Source organism: Pygocentrus nattereri, chromosome 12, assembly GCF_015220715.1.
Source record: "Pygocentrus nattereri isolate fPygNat1 chromosome 12, fPygNat1.pri, whole genome shotgun sequence".
Taxonomy (NCBI): domain Eukaryota; kingdom Metazoa; phylum Chordata; class Actinopteri; order Characiformes; family Serrasalmidae; genus Pygocentrus; species Pygocentrus nattereri.
This window is the reverse complement of record NC_051222.1, coordinates 41823286-41835908: the sequence shown is the minus strand read 5'-3', so window position 1 is coordinate 41835908 and position 12623 is coordinate 41823286. Positions and strand designations below refer to the sequence as shown.

The following is a 12623-nucleotide window of genomic DNA, read 5'->3' as shown; positions in this document are numbered from 1 at the left end:
CCAACAAATAGGACATCTTGTCAATCCTGATTGGTCCTCATTGTTGTGTATGAGCAGCAGTGAAGATGGGTAAAGTTTCTCTTCAGTCATGTTGAAGTTAGAACCCCGAAGCTTTGGAGAAGAACTGGAAAAGGACTTTTCCATCAAACTTACCGAAACAGTAATTTCACATTCTTACAACCTCATTTACTCTTGTTGCTCTGGAAAAACCCAAATCTTAAGACGCCCGTAAGAAAAAAAAATATTCCACATGTATTTATCAAATATATTCTTGACACATAAAAATGGACAAAAATAAATGTTAAATATATAAATTAATATATAATTATATATTATTTTGTTTTTGGTTGTTCATATACAATGCAAAAACTTTGATACACATTTGGAATATTTTTTTCTGTATGGAATGTAATCAGCCCGATCATTTCAAAGGCAACTATAACACAGAGTAGCCCATCAAATTTTACTTCACATAATAAACAGACAAACTTCTACATAATATTTTTTCCATTAACAATGTCCTTTTTAAAAAAATCCACAGATGTTACATCTAAAGTTGTCGAAAGCCCTGTAAGTTCTTAAAATAGGAAATTTCTAAATTTTAGCTTTATTGTTATTATAAATTCAGGGAATGGCTGGTAGATTAAACATACCCCTCCCTTCAGTGCTTCTTCAGAAGCCCCGCCCACCAGATTCATGGACACACATTGCCAAGACAAACGACACTGGAACAAAACAATATTGACCTGTTGTTTCTGTGAATCAGCAAAAAATAGTTGTCCTGTCAGGCAGAACCAGAGCAGCCTCCTCATCAATTTTCACACCTTTCAACTCTCCATGAAGATGAAGTCAGATTCTCATTCGCCAGCTTCTTGGTTGAATTTCTCATTCCACCTTAAGCAGAGCAGCAGTTACATCCCAGTGCCTCAGCTTCCCCTTTGAATTCACATTCCACCTTCAATCGTGTAGCATTCCGGTGCTATTCCATGTTAGAATTTTCCTTTCCCACCTTAAATGGAGCAGCAGTGACGTTCTGGCACCTCAGCTACTTGGTTGAATTTTTCAGTTCCGCCTTAAATGGCGCAACAGTTCTTGCCTGAGCCAAGATCTTCTTGTTCTTCAGATGTCCTCCTCTTTGGCTGTTTTCCTTCTTCTTGACGATGTGTAGAGTTCTCCCAGTCTCCCTGTACTCTGCACGAGTGCCCCCTGTTGCTGATTGGCTGGAATAGTGCTGTGTTGTTCAGTCTGAGACAGTGTTTATTTTTTTTATGCTTTAAGATGCTAAATCTAAGTTTCCCACAGCCGACACAAAGTTCTTTTAGTTTTTCTGACTCTTGCAATTTTTCATATGTGATGCATTATTAAAGTAAATGGCACAACTTTCTTAGAAAAACAGACATTTATTGTGTAAGAATAATGGATTTCAAACAGCCGCAAAGAAAAATGAGTTAATTTTTTTAATAAAATAAAACGTACAGTCCAACATGTATGACATATTCCTGTATTCTGGTAGAAATGCTCTGTAATGGACATTATATGGAAACTCTCACTCATATTGATGACACAGTCCAACCTGTTTGCACATAAAATCTGGATTGCTGTGTACTCCGACTGCAACCTTTCAGCAGGAACTAACCAATGCGTAACACTTACAACCAATTCATGAGTTATAATCAGTCATCATCTTTTAATATAAAAGTCCTGAATGAAATTAAAAGCCTTGAAATACTTCCTGTCAAACTGCATTAAGATACAAGGTAAAAGCGGATGGAGCCGAATGGTGAATATACAGTATTGAGTCTGCTGAACAGAGAAAAATCAACATGGACAGTTCCACTAGAGGAGTGAGCAGAATGTTAGAAAGCAAGCAGATGTGATTTCGGCATGAATGTTATTTAGGCAGTTAACGTTTCCTGAATTTGCAATACAAAACAATAATAATATAAAAACAACTCCTGAATGATCCACCAGTCTGAACAGAGTCCGTCTCATCACCTGGTCCTTTTTATGCTCGTTCACCTCAGCGTTTCAACACCAAAGTCAAATAAAGCGAAAGTTTGGCAAACAAATCAAATGTACACACTTCACCTCCAATGTAGTCGATCAGCCGGAGCACATTTGGTGTCCGAAGTTAGCTTCTTTAGTTTTAGCACTTCAGCTACAAGGCTAATATGGCTAACGAGTAATGGGAGCGTATGCCCCACCAGTTAGCATCATGCTAACTGCACACACGATTAAATCACACTTGCCTCAAACCGTATCATCGAGTTGCTAAATATGTACACCAGCGTAACTAAAATGGAGGGGGTTTCTAATAAAGTGGCCGCGGTGTGTAGGTCTGTAACTGAAGGATCCGCCAGTGACACCAGCCACATACAACAGAAGTCTTACCATGTGAAGAACTTGAAAACAATATGGACTTTAAGACTTTGAAAGAATACATACTGGAGCCTCACCTATTGGCTTTAAGACTTACAGAGAATAACCACTGGATAAAAAGACTTCTCTGGGCTGAAATACACACAAAAAGAAATACATACTGGAGAAAATCCATGCCTACTGCCTTTTACACAAAGAATACATACAGGAGAAAAGCTAGGCCTATTAGATATAAGACAGACAAAGAATATGTACTGGAAAAAAAATTCATACTGGAAAGAAAACCGTACCTACTATGATGATTGGTAATATGACAAAGTACATACTGGAGAAAAAGCCTCATCTCTGGCCTAGTGGCTTTAAGACAGACAAATATATACTGAAGAAAAAAAAAAACTTATATCTGGGCTTACATGAATACAAATATACATACTGGAGAAAAGCCATGCCTATGGGTTTGAAGATTTGCAAAGAATACATACTGGAGAACAACTGCCTGCTGGTTTTAAGACATATAAAGAACACATATTGGAGAAAGGATGTGACTAGGCTTCAAAGCATACTGAGAAAAAGCAGTACCTTTTGATTTTAGGATATATATAAATGCATAAACAAATACAGGAGAAAACAAGGCTTACCTCGGCCTTTGAATATGTGCAAAGTATACATACTGGAAAACACAAACCAAAGCTGTACCTCTGAGCTTCAGCACATACCAAAAATACAAGCCTCACTGCTGAGCTTCAATACGTGTAAGAAATACACAGCGGAGAGAGGCCTTGCGTCCGGGCTTCAGAATGTGCAAAGAATCCATACTGGAGAGAAGCCCGACCCATTAGGTTTGACACATACAGAGAACTCATACTGGAGACAGCCTCGCTGCTGAGCTTGCATACATAAACATAACTGCATGCATACCGCAGAGACGACTTGCCTCTCGGCTTCAATACATACCGGCAATTCATACTGGAGAGAAGCCTTACCTTTTGGAATACATATCAAAGAGAAAATGTATCCACTGGCTTTAGTACATAACAAGAATACATACCGATGAAAAGCTGTGCGTCTGGGCTTCAACACACACTGTGGAGAGAAGACTTGGGTGCTCCAACATGGACAAGAATACAAACGGGAGAAAAGCCTCTTCTTGTTTTTAATACCCATGAGGAATGCATACCGTAAAGACGACGCAACTCAGGGATTCAATACACACCGGAGAGAATCCTTACTCATTGGCTTCTATATGGACAAGAATACATACTGGCGAAAAGCCTTGCCTCTTGGCTTTAATACATATAAGGAAACTCTTACTGGAGGGAAACCATGCTTTTGGGTTTTTAATACATACTGGAGAGGAGCCTTACTACTGGGAACCACTAGGGACTCGTTTTTGTCCTTGTTTATTGACAATAGAAACCACACAATAAGGTCTATTAGAGATTACTGAACATCTCCAAAAGGTCTGAGGCAAGTGTGACGATTAAGGCACCATGCTAACTGGTGAAGTAAATTCTGTGACTCGTTAGCTACGTTAGCCTCAAAGCTCCACTGCAAAAACCTAACGAAGCAGAAGTTGAGACACCAAACGTGTGCTGTGTTATCGACTACGTTTGAGGTAAAGGAGAACTTGGTATTTGTTTTTAAAGTTCTTGGGGGTCTTGGGCATCTTGGGAGTCTGGCTGTGGGCTGTCGCTGAGTTCCTCCGCGGTGTGCTTCTTCTGGTGTGTCAGCAGAGACCCGGAGTAGCTAAAGGTTTCTCCGCATACAGAGCAGCGGTAAGGTCTTTCTCCGGTGTGGACTTCCTGGTGGGCCACAAGAAGCTCAGGCAGGATGAAGGCCTTGTCGCAGCGTGGACACTCGTGCAGCCTTTCTCCAGTATGCCTCTTCTCGTGGCTCACAAGGTTGTCGGAGCGCGAGAAGCTCTCGCCACAGAGTGAGCAGCTGTAGGGACGCTCTCCGGAGTGTGTCCGGATGTGCTTCTGCAGGTACGGTGGCGTCTTGAAGGACTTTCCGCACAGAGGACAGAGGAAGGGCTTCTCATCACTGTGTGTTCGCTGATGGTTCTTCAACGCCCCCAGGCGGATGAAGCTTTTGCCACACAGGGAGCACAAGTGGGCCCTGACGTCGCTATGGATCTTCTGATGGAAGTAAAGGCCGTCAGGCCTGGAGAAGCTTTTCCCACACACGGAGCACAGGTAAGGCTTTTCTTTGGTATGAACAGTCTGGTGTATCTTGAAGTCTTTTTTCTCGTTGAAGGTTTTCCCGCATTCGGCGCAGGAGAAGGGACGCTCTCCGGTGTGAAGCCTTTCGTGCGCCCTCAAGCGGCCCTTCTGTCGGAAACTCTTCCCACAGTGCGAGCAGACGTACGGTCTTTCTCCGGTGTGAATTCTCTGGTGCATGATGACGTGCGACTGGCTGGGAAAGCACTTCCCGCAGTAAGGGCACGGGACCAGATTCTTCTTGCCCTCTTTCTTCTTCTTCCGTGGCTCCGGCTGCTTCTCTCCGGTGTGCTTCCTCTCATGGTATTTCAGCTGTCCGGACTGCGTGAAGCTTTTCTCGCAGTACGAGCACTTGTACGGCTTCTCTCCGGTATGAATCCGGTGGTGCGCATTAAGGTTGCCAGAGTTGTAGAAGCTCTTCTCACAGTACAGGCAGTGATAGCGCTTCTCCTTCTTGGGAGCCGGCCGGGACGGCAAGTCTTCCCTTTTCTTTCTTTTAGACCCTGAGAGCACATTGACGAGAAAAAATTTTATATAAAATGAAGCCTGTGCAAAAGTTATATTCCATGTTTTATTTTTTTCTGATGTTAAATTTCACAGATAAATAGAAACTGTGCCCTAATTTCAGCAGAAAAATGTCCAGAGTGAAGTGCGTTCTCTGTAGAGGATGTGTTAATTATATTCACATTCACAACATAGAATTTGATTATTCAAACTTTTGCAAATGACAGTATATTATGATTATTATTACTACTGCTGCACCTATTCACTGTAAAACAGAGAAGTCTCTTACGTGGAGGAACGATTTTGTAAACATCGTCTTCTTCTTCTTCTTCTTCTTCCTCCTCTTCCTCCTCTTCTTCGTCTGACAGAAGCTCACCATCCGCTCCCTCAGCATCTTCGGACCCGGTGTAGTCCACCATCCGCAGTGAACACAGCTTTAATGGGGTCCGCTGTTTACGTCTGCTCCTACCGTTACAGTCTGAGCGCAGCCTAGACGGGTCGGAAACCTCCACACGCTACAGGAAACCATGGCAACCGTTACAAATACAGCGCTGTTCAAAAGAGTTGAGACTTTTTCTAGTCATTTCCAAAAATGAAATCAAATTTAATAAAATGCTTTTTTGACAAATTTAGGACTTACAGCACTCTTCCACTTAAAACACTTACTTAGATTGTGCTATTTCATAGTGGTGAGAGGACACGCTTTATAGTACTTTATCCAGTATTCCGGATGGTTGCTATTGTTTCGTATCAGTACAGGGTGGAAGCTTTGGAATAAATATAATTATGACCACGTTGTAGCCCTACCCACTTTTTCACAGGTCTATCCAAAAATGTGTTCCTGTCCACTGCACTGCAACAAATTGTACTGTATTACTGTAAGATCAGTCCTACTGAAAGTTGACAATCATTAATTAAAGGCCCATCCCTTGGTTTCATACCTTTCTTAGGTTGTAGAACTCACGCTGCTTTATTTTCTTCACCACCGACGCCACCCTCTTCCTTAAGTGGTGATTTTCTTCTTGGATTGCCTCAATGTCAGCCATGGATAGATCCGTCTCCACTGACTTCACAAAGGGTTTTTTGGAGCGCGACGTCAGCACAGTTGTAGACAATGTTTTGGACTTGTGGGACGTTGGTGACGTTCTAGAGAACACCTCAGGATTGCAAGACGCTGGCGATTTTGTAGAGGACGTCTCAGGTTCACAGGACGTTGGTGGTGTCGTAGAGGATGTCTCAGAGTTGCAAGATGTTGGCAATATTTTAGAAAACACCTTAGGGTCATGGGACGTTGCTGATGTTGTAGAGAAATTGTCAGGATCACCAGATGTTGCAGATAATGTCTCAGGGTCATGAGACGTTGGCAATGTTGCAGAGAACGTCTCAGGGTCACGAGATGTTGGCAATGTTGCAGAGAACGTCTGAGGGTCACGAGACGTTGGCGACATCGCAGAGAAATTCTCAGAGTTGCGAGACGTTAGCAACGTTGCAGAGAGCGTCTCAGGGTCGCGAGACGTTGGCAACGGTGTAGAGAACGTCTCAGGCTTGCAGAATGTTGGTGACGTTGTAGGGAATGTCTCAGGCTTGCAGAATGTTGGTGATGTTGTAGGGAATGTCTCAGGGCTGCAGGATGTTGGCAATGTCACAGAGAATGTTTGAGGTTCGTGAGACATTGGCAACGGCGCAGAGAATATCTCAGGGTTGCGAGACATTGATGACGTTGTAGAGAAGATCTCAGGGTCACAGGATGTTGACAGTGTTGCAGAGAACGTCTCAGGATCACGGGACATTGGCAATGGCGTAGAGAATGTCTCCGGGTTGCAAGACATTGGTGATGTTGCAGAGAACGTCTCAGAGTCACGGGAAGCTGGCAACGTTGCAGAGAACGTCTCAGAGTCGCGGGAAGCTGGCAACGTTGCAGAGAACGTCTCAGAGTCGCGGGAAGCTGGCAACGTTGCAGAGAACGTCTCAGAGTCGCGGGAAGCTGGCAACGTTGCAGAGAACGTCTCAGAGTCGCGGGAAGCTGGCAACGTTGCAGAGAACGTCTCAGAGTCGCGGGAAGCTGGCAACGTTGCAGAGAACGTCTCAGAGTCGCGGGAAGCTGGCAACGTTGCAGAGAACGTCTCAGAGTCGCGGGAAGCTGGCAACGTTGCAGAGAACGTCTCAGAGTCGCGGGAAGCTGGCAACGTTGCAGAGAACGTCTCAGAGTCGCGGGAAGCTGGCAACGTTGCAGAGAACGTCTCAGAGTCGCGGGAAGCTGGCAACGTTGCAGAGAACGTCTCAGAGTCGCGGGAAGCTGGCAACGTTGCAGAGAACATCTCAGAGTCGCGGGAAGTTGGCAACGTTGCAGAGAACGTCTCAGAGTCACAGGAAGTTGGCAACGTTGCAGAGAACGTCTCAGAGTCACGGGAAGTTGGCAACGTTGCAGAGAACGTCTCGTGGCCGCGGGACATTAGCGATGTTGTAGAGTACATCTCTCGTTCTTCATCCTCAGGCTTCTCAGGCATTGATGCACCCTCTGCCATTTTGTCCCAGTAATTACACCAGTCTCGTCTAGCTCTGTTCATTCAGGATGGACGAAAAGCAGTAAGACATTTAACAACTGAAACATTGTGCGTTTTCTATTTGTAAGACAAAAAGCCAGCAAGAAATTACATGAAATGAATTAACACATGTAGGACACGTCTGCATTCTAAATGTCTGCATAATCCCGTGTGTGAGGTGTAATCAGAGAGATTCAGAGGGTTCGGCGTGAAAGAGTTCAGACGTCTTTACAGTGGTGGTGATGGGAACCAGGCGTCGCCATGACTACAACACAGATATAGACACTTTATTGACCATCCAGAACCACCAGAGAACCTACACGAGTCTTCTGAGCTTATATGGAATGCTGATGATGGAAAACAGTGGAAAATCTGGAATAATGATTTTTCTTTGGGGACTATTTTGCCGCACAGCGCCCTGCATGTCTCCCTCCACCATGAATGGAGTTGAAGTTCTCTAAACTCTCATAAAACAGCGTCTCAGTCATCAGGCAGTGAATTCAGAACCAGTTCATGTAGGAACTTTCTGTGAGGAGCTTTTAGAGGGGGACGTCTGGTTCCCATCACCACCACTGTGAACAGTTCTGACTCTGTAAGTTGCTCTAGAACCACACCACACCACTCTGAATTACTTTGTTTACATCTCAACCAGCGGAATTCCCCTTTTAACGGGGATCAGCATTCCTTTCCAGTAGCTGCTAGGTGAAGGAATGAATGAGAGTATGTAAAAAGGAGCTAAAAAGGGAAAAATAAGTTTTCAGATAGTGATTATTCTCTAACCTGATGTATCTACTGATATAAACATTAAAAATAACAAATTACACTTTTGTTTATTAGGTAAAAGCTGCAGTGCAGGTACAGGTGTCACGTCTGCTCTACACAGGGTTAGGATGTAATGGAATTCAAATATTGGTAACATATACTCAGAATACAAAAATAATTTAAAATATCTGTATTCAAAGTTACATTTTATAAAGACAGTATTCAGAATAGTTACTTTTATATTTTAGGAAAATACTTTTAGAACACTTATCTTTGAACTCATAACATGTATATATAATATTTATTTTATATGATGTGCACTTTTCAAAAAAAACCATCAGTGCTTATATAAGAAAAAAAATGAATAAATGATGTCTTTACAAACACTGAAGGTCTAAATCAATGTGATCGGTTATTAATCTCAGCGTTACTGAGCTCTGCTAAAGCCTGAGTAGACTGATAAATCAACGTGATCGGTTATTAATCTCAGCGTTACTGAGCTCTGCTAAAGCCTGAGTAGACTGATAAATCAATGTGATCAGTTATTAATCTCAGTGTTACTGAGCTCTGCTAAAGCCTGAGTAGACTGATAAATCAATGTGATCGGTTATTAATCTCAGCGTTACTGAGCTCTGCTAAAGCCTGAGTAGATTGATAAATCAATGTGATCGGTTATTAATCTCAGCGTTACTGAGCTCTGCTAAAGCCTGAGTAGACTGATAAATCAATGTGATCGGTTATTAATCTCAGCGTTACTGAGCTCTGCTAAAGCCTGAGTAGACTGATAAATCAATGTGATCGGTTATTAATCTCAGCGTTACTGAGCTCTGCTAAAGCCTGAGTAGACTGATAAATCAATGTGATCGGTTATTAATCTCAGCGTTACTGAGCTCTGCTAAAGCCTGAGTAGACTGATAAATCAATGTGATCGGTTATTAATCTCAGCGTTACTGAGCTCTGCTAAAGCCTGAGTAGACTGATAAATCAATGTGATCGGTTATTAATCTCAGCGTTACTGAGCTCTGCTAAAGCCTGAGTAGACTGATAAATCAATGTGATCGGTTATTAATCTCAGCGTTACTGAGCTCTGCTAAAGCCTGAGTAGACTGATAAATCAATGTGATCGGTTATTAATCTCAGCGTTACTGAGCTCTGCTAAAGCCTGAGTAGACTGATAAATCAATGTGATCGGTTATTAATCTCAGCGTTACTGAGCTCTGCTAAAGCCTGAGTAGACTGATAAATCAATGTGATCGGTTATTAATCTCAGCGTTACTGAGCTCTGCTAAAGCCTGAGTAGACTGATAAATCAATGTGATCGGTTATTAATCTCAGCGTTACTGAGCTCTGCTAAAGCCTGAGTAGACTGATAAATCAATGTGATCGGTTATTAATCTCAGCGTTACTGAGCTCTGCTAAAGCCTGAGTAGACTGATAAATCAATGTGATCGGTTATTAATCTCAGCGTTACTGAGCTCTGCTAAAGCCTGAGTAGACTGATAAATCAATGTGATCGGTTATTAATCTCAGCGTTACTGAGCTCTGCTAAAGCCTGAGTAGACTGATAAATCAATGTGATCAGTTATTAATCTCAGCGTTACTGAGCTCTGCTAAAGCCTGAGTAGACTGATAAATCAATGTGATCAGTTATTAATCTCAGTGTTACTGAGTTAATAATGCTGAGAATTTTGCATTCATTTGAATAATATACTTTTAATTTTAATTGCATTGAGCCAAATAACACTGAGAAGCCCAAACCCCATCATAATAAAGGTTTAACAGTTTATTTTATTCAACATTTTTCATGCAACATATTAAAGATTCAGAATACAAGAAATTGTCAATGTTGAAGAAAAGTTACATTTATTGGTCTCACTGAATGCTCGAATAACGTGACAGTACTTTATTAGATTTTCCTTAAAAAGTATGTTTTTACAGAAGAAAGAAACACCCTAACTTTGAATCGGGGTCTGTGAAACCAGCTTTTCTCCCAAGTATGGAGTGTTTCTCTTGGTCCGCAAGATGTTGCTAGGTAGTTGCCATAACATCCCAAGTGGTTGCTATGGTATCCCAGGTGGTCGCTAAGGTTGCTAAGTAGTTGTTATGGTATCCCAGGTGGCTACTAACGTGCTATTACTCTGTTGCTATGGTATCCCAGGTGGTTGCTAGGGGGCTTCCTTAGTTATTTTCCCATACTTGAACTTCTGTAAGATCCAGACAAGTAGAAATGTCTGCATTCTTAATAGAACCTTTATATAAAAAAAAACTTAATACTTAAAACAATTTTTTTTAGTAAGAGCAGCACTGTTGTTATTCAATTTATATTCTTTGTCAAATTTTTGTCTGCTAACTCACAATTTGAGATATTGACACTGTTCCAACTCTGGAATGTTTGGATCAATAGGGAATGGTGTGCTTGTATATGGCTTTTTGATCCAATGTACAGTTTTCTTATGTACAATCATCGTTAAATTATGGATTTTTTCCCCATAGAAATGAATGGGGGTGCCAAAGTGGTTTCTGCCCGACAGACACCACTTCGCACACGTTACTTCAGAGCAGGTCCCCAAGAAAGAGCTCAAAGTTGATCTAACTCGCACTCATGTGTTTGTCATTTTCATCCCTCGTTCTTCCCGTAGGGTCCCATTCATTTTCGCTTGTACAAAACCTTACAATTTTTTGCCCGACAGCGATCAAACTTCACACACTCATTCAGGTTCTAATCTAATCTAATCTAAATTCATACTGACCTGCACTCCTCTATGTATCATTTTTCATCCCTCGTTTCTCCCATAGAGTCTCATTCATTTTTAACACTACTTGGCCACCCCCTAACAACCATTCAGTACACACGCCGTACACCACGGAAACTGTCTAGGAACATTTTAGCAACCAAATCTTACATCATAGCACCCGCCAATCACCACGCTGCCTTCCAGAAATGCACGCTCGTAGTTTTTTCATACACTACAATAACGTCAATTTTTAATATTCGGTTTACGATTTATGTTTCCTGCACTTGGCATTAGATGTTGTGAGCTCAAGTAAGACTCCAGTGAAACATCGTTGATTCCGACACCGTGCCGATATAATCGTGCAGTGGGATCTGTGGAGGCCTGGCTAATCGGCATCAACACCAACAAATGCAAGCTGAAAACTAAGATCTCAGCACAGCATACGAACGAGAAGCTGATTCCTGAGCCAGAGCTTTGGGGTTTTGACCCTTGACTTCAAGGACATTGCAGTGAATTTAAAGTTGATCACCGATGTTTGAAGAAAACTTTGTATTTTGTTCGTTTTATACGCGATTTGCTCAAAAAACACCAAAATACCCAGATGTCCTGTAAAGTCTGAGGAACAGAAGAGCACTAAAGTGTTTCCCAGGCTAAATACATGAACTCCGAGCTCATTATTAACAAAAGCGCAGATTATTAATTAATTATTACAATAAGAGGACTTTGTTTTCCTCCTCTCTGCAGTGCAGATCTGACATGTGACAAAATAAAAGTCACCAAACCTTCGCCAGGGTCAAAGGTGTGTGTGTTTCCATCGCAACATGATTTGTTTACATAACCCCAGCTGCCCTGGGCACTGTGAGGAGGCGTCACGATCAATGGGCTTTATCGCCGATACCGATACTACACCGATAAACCCGCGCAGCCTCTACGGCGCGGCCTGCGGTGAAGGCAGGAAGCGGAAGAAATCCTAGACGCGCTAGACCATTAATCAGCACCCATAATCAATAAACGCCCGAATTAATGCGGATCGATTAAACAGGCTGCACAGATCCCGGCTGGCGTGATATGGACCCTAACAAGCTTCATTACACAGCAGAGAGAAGAGCTCCTCCAGCTTCTCTTTCGAATTCCCCGTTCCACCTTAAACAGTGCGGCGGTCACACTCCGGCGCCGGAGGCTACTGCTGTAACTGCAGCACCGTTTAAGGTGGAACGGGGAATTCGAAAGAGAAGCCAACTTCAGCTCCGCTGCTCGCCCCTCCTGATGCCCGTTAGGGCACAATTACTCGAATTTCCCTCCGCGAATAAGTCGGTTCCGACCCAAACCGAGGAGCTGAACTCACCCGCTGCGCTCCCGACCCGCTTTGACTGCGACTTCGATTCGCTTCTGGGCCAAATTTCACCTTAAACCGAGGAAAGTCGAGCCAAACCTCCCGAAGCTTCATCCGGCTACACGGAGGGGAATTCACACTGTATCAA

The 12623-nt window shown here is 42.7% G+C and overlaps 1 protein-coding gene across 1 annotated transcript; it reads right to left on the bottom strand.

Annotated features, from left to right (window-relative positions):
- Positions 1-1380: 1380 nt before the first annotated feature.
- LOC108414835 (putative zinc finger protein 286B) lies at positions 1381-12609 on the bottom strand. The gene is made up of 4 exons (XM_017687736.2): positions 12488-12609; positions 6044-7661; positions 5392-5617; positions 1381-5101 (listed from the first exon to the last, which is right to left on the bottom strand). The coding sequence occupies exons 2-4, from the start codon at positions 7625-7627 to the stop codon at positions 4020-4022; spliced, it is 2892 nt and encodes a 963-aa protein (XP_017543225.2). The 5' UTR covers positions 7628-7661; positions 12488-12609; the 3' UTR covers positions 1381-4019.
- Between the last annotated feature and the right edge of the window lie 14 nt (positions 12610-12623).

What these genes read in the sequence shown, in the direction of transcription:
- LOC108414835 (XM_017687736.2), bottom strand. Translation starts at nt 7,627, where the DNA reads ATGGCAGAGGGTGCATCAATGCCTGAGAAGCCTGAGGATGAAGAACGA. An exon ending in AGTTCTACAACCTAAGAAAG is followed by an intron (nt 5,618 to 6,043) that starts GTATGAAACCAA and finishes GGTTTCCTGTAG; the next exon opens with CGTGTGGAGGTTTCCGACCC. An exon ending in TTACAAAATCGTTCCTCCAC is followed by an intron (nt 5,102 to 5,391) that starts GTAAGAGACTTC and finishes ATGTGCTCTCAG; the next exon opens with GGTCTAAAAGAAAGAAAAGG.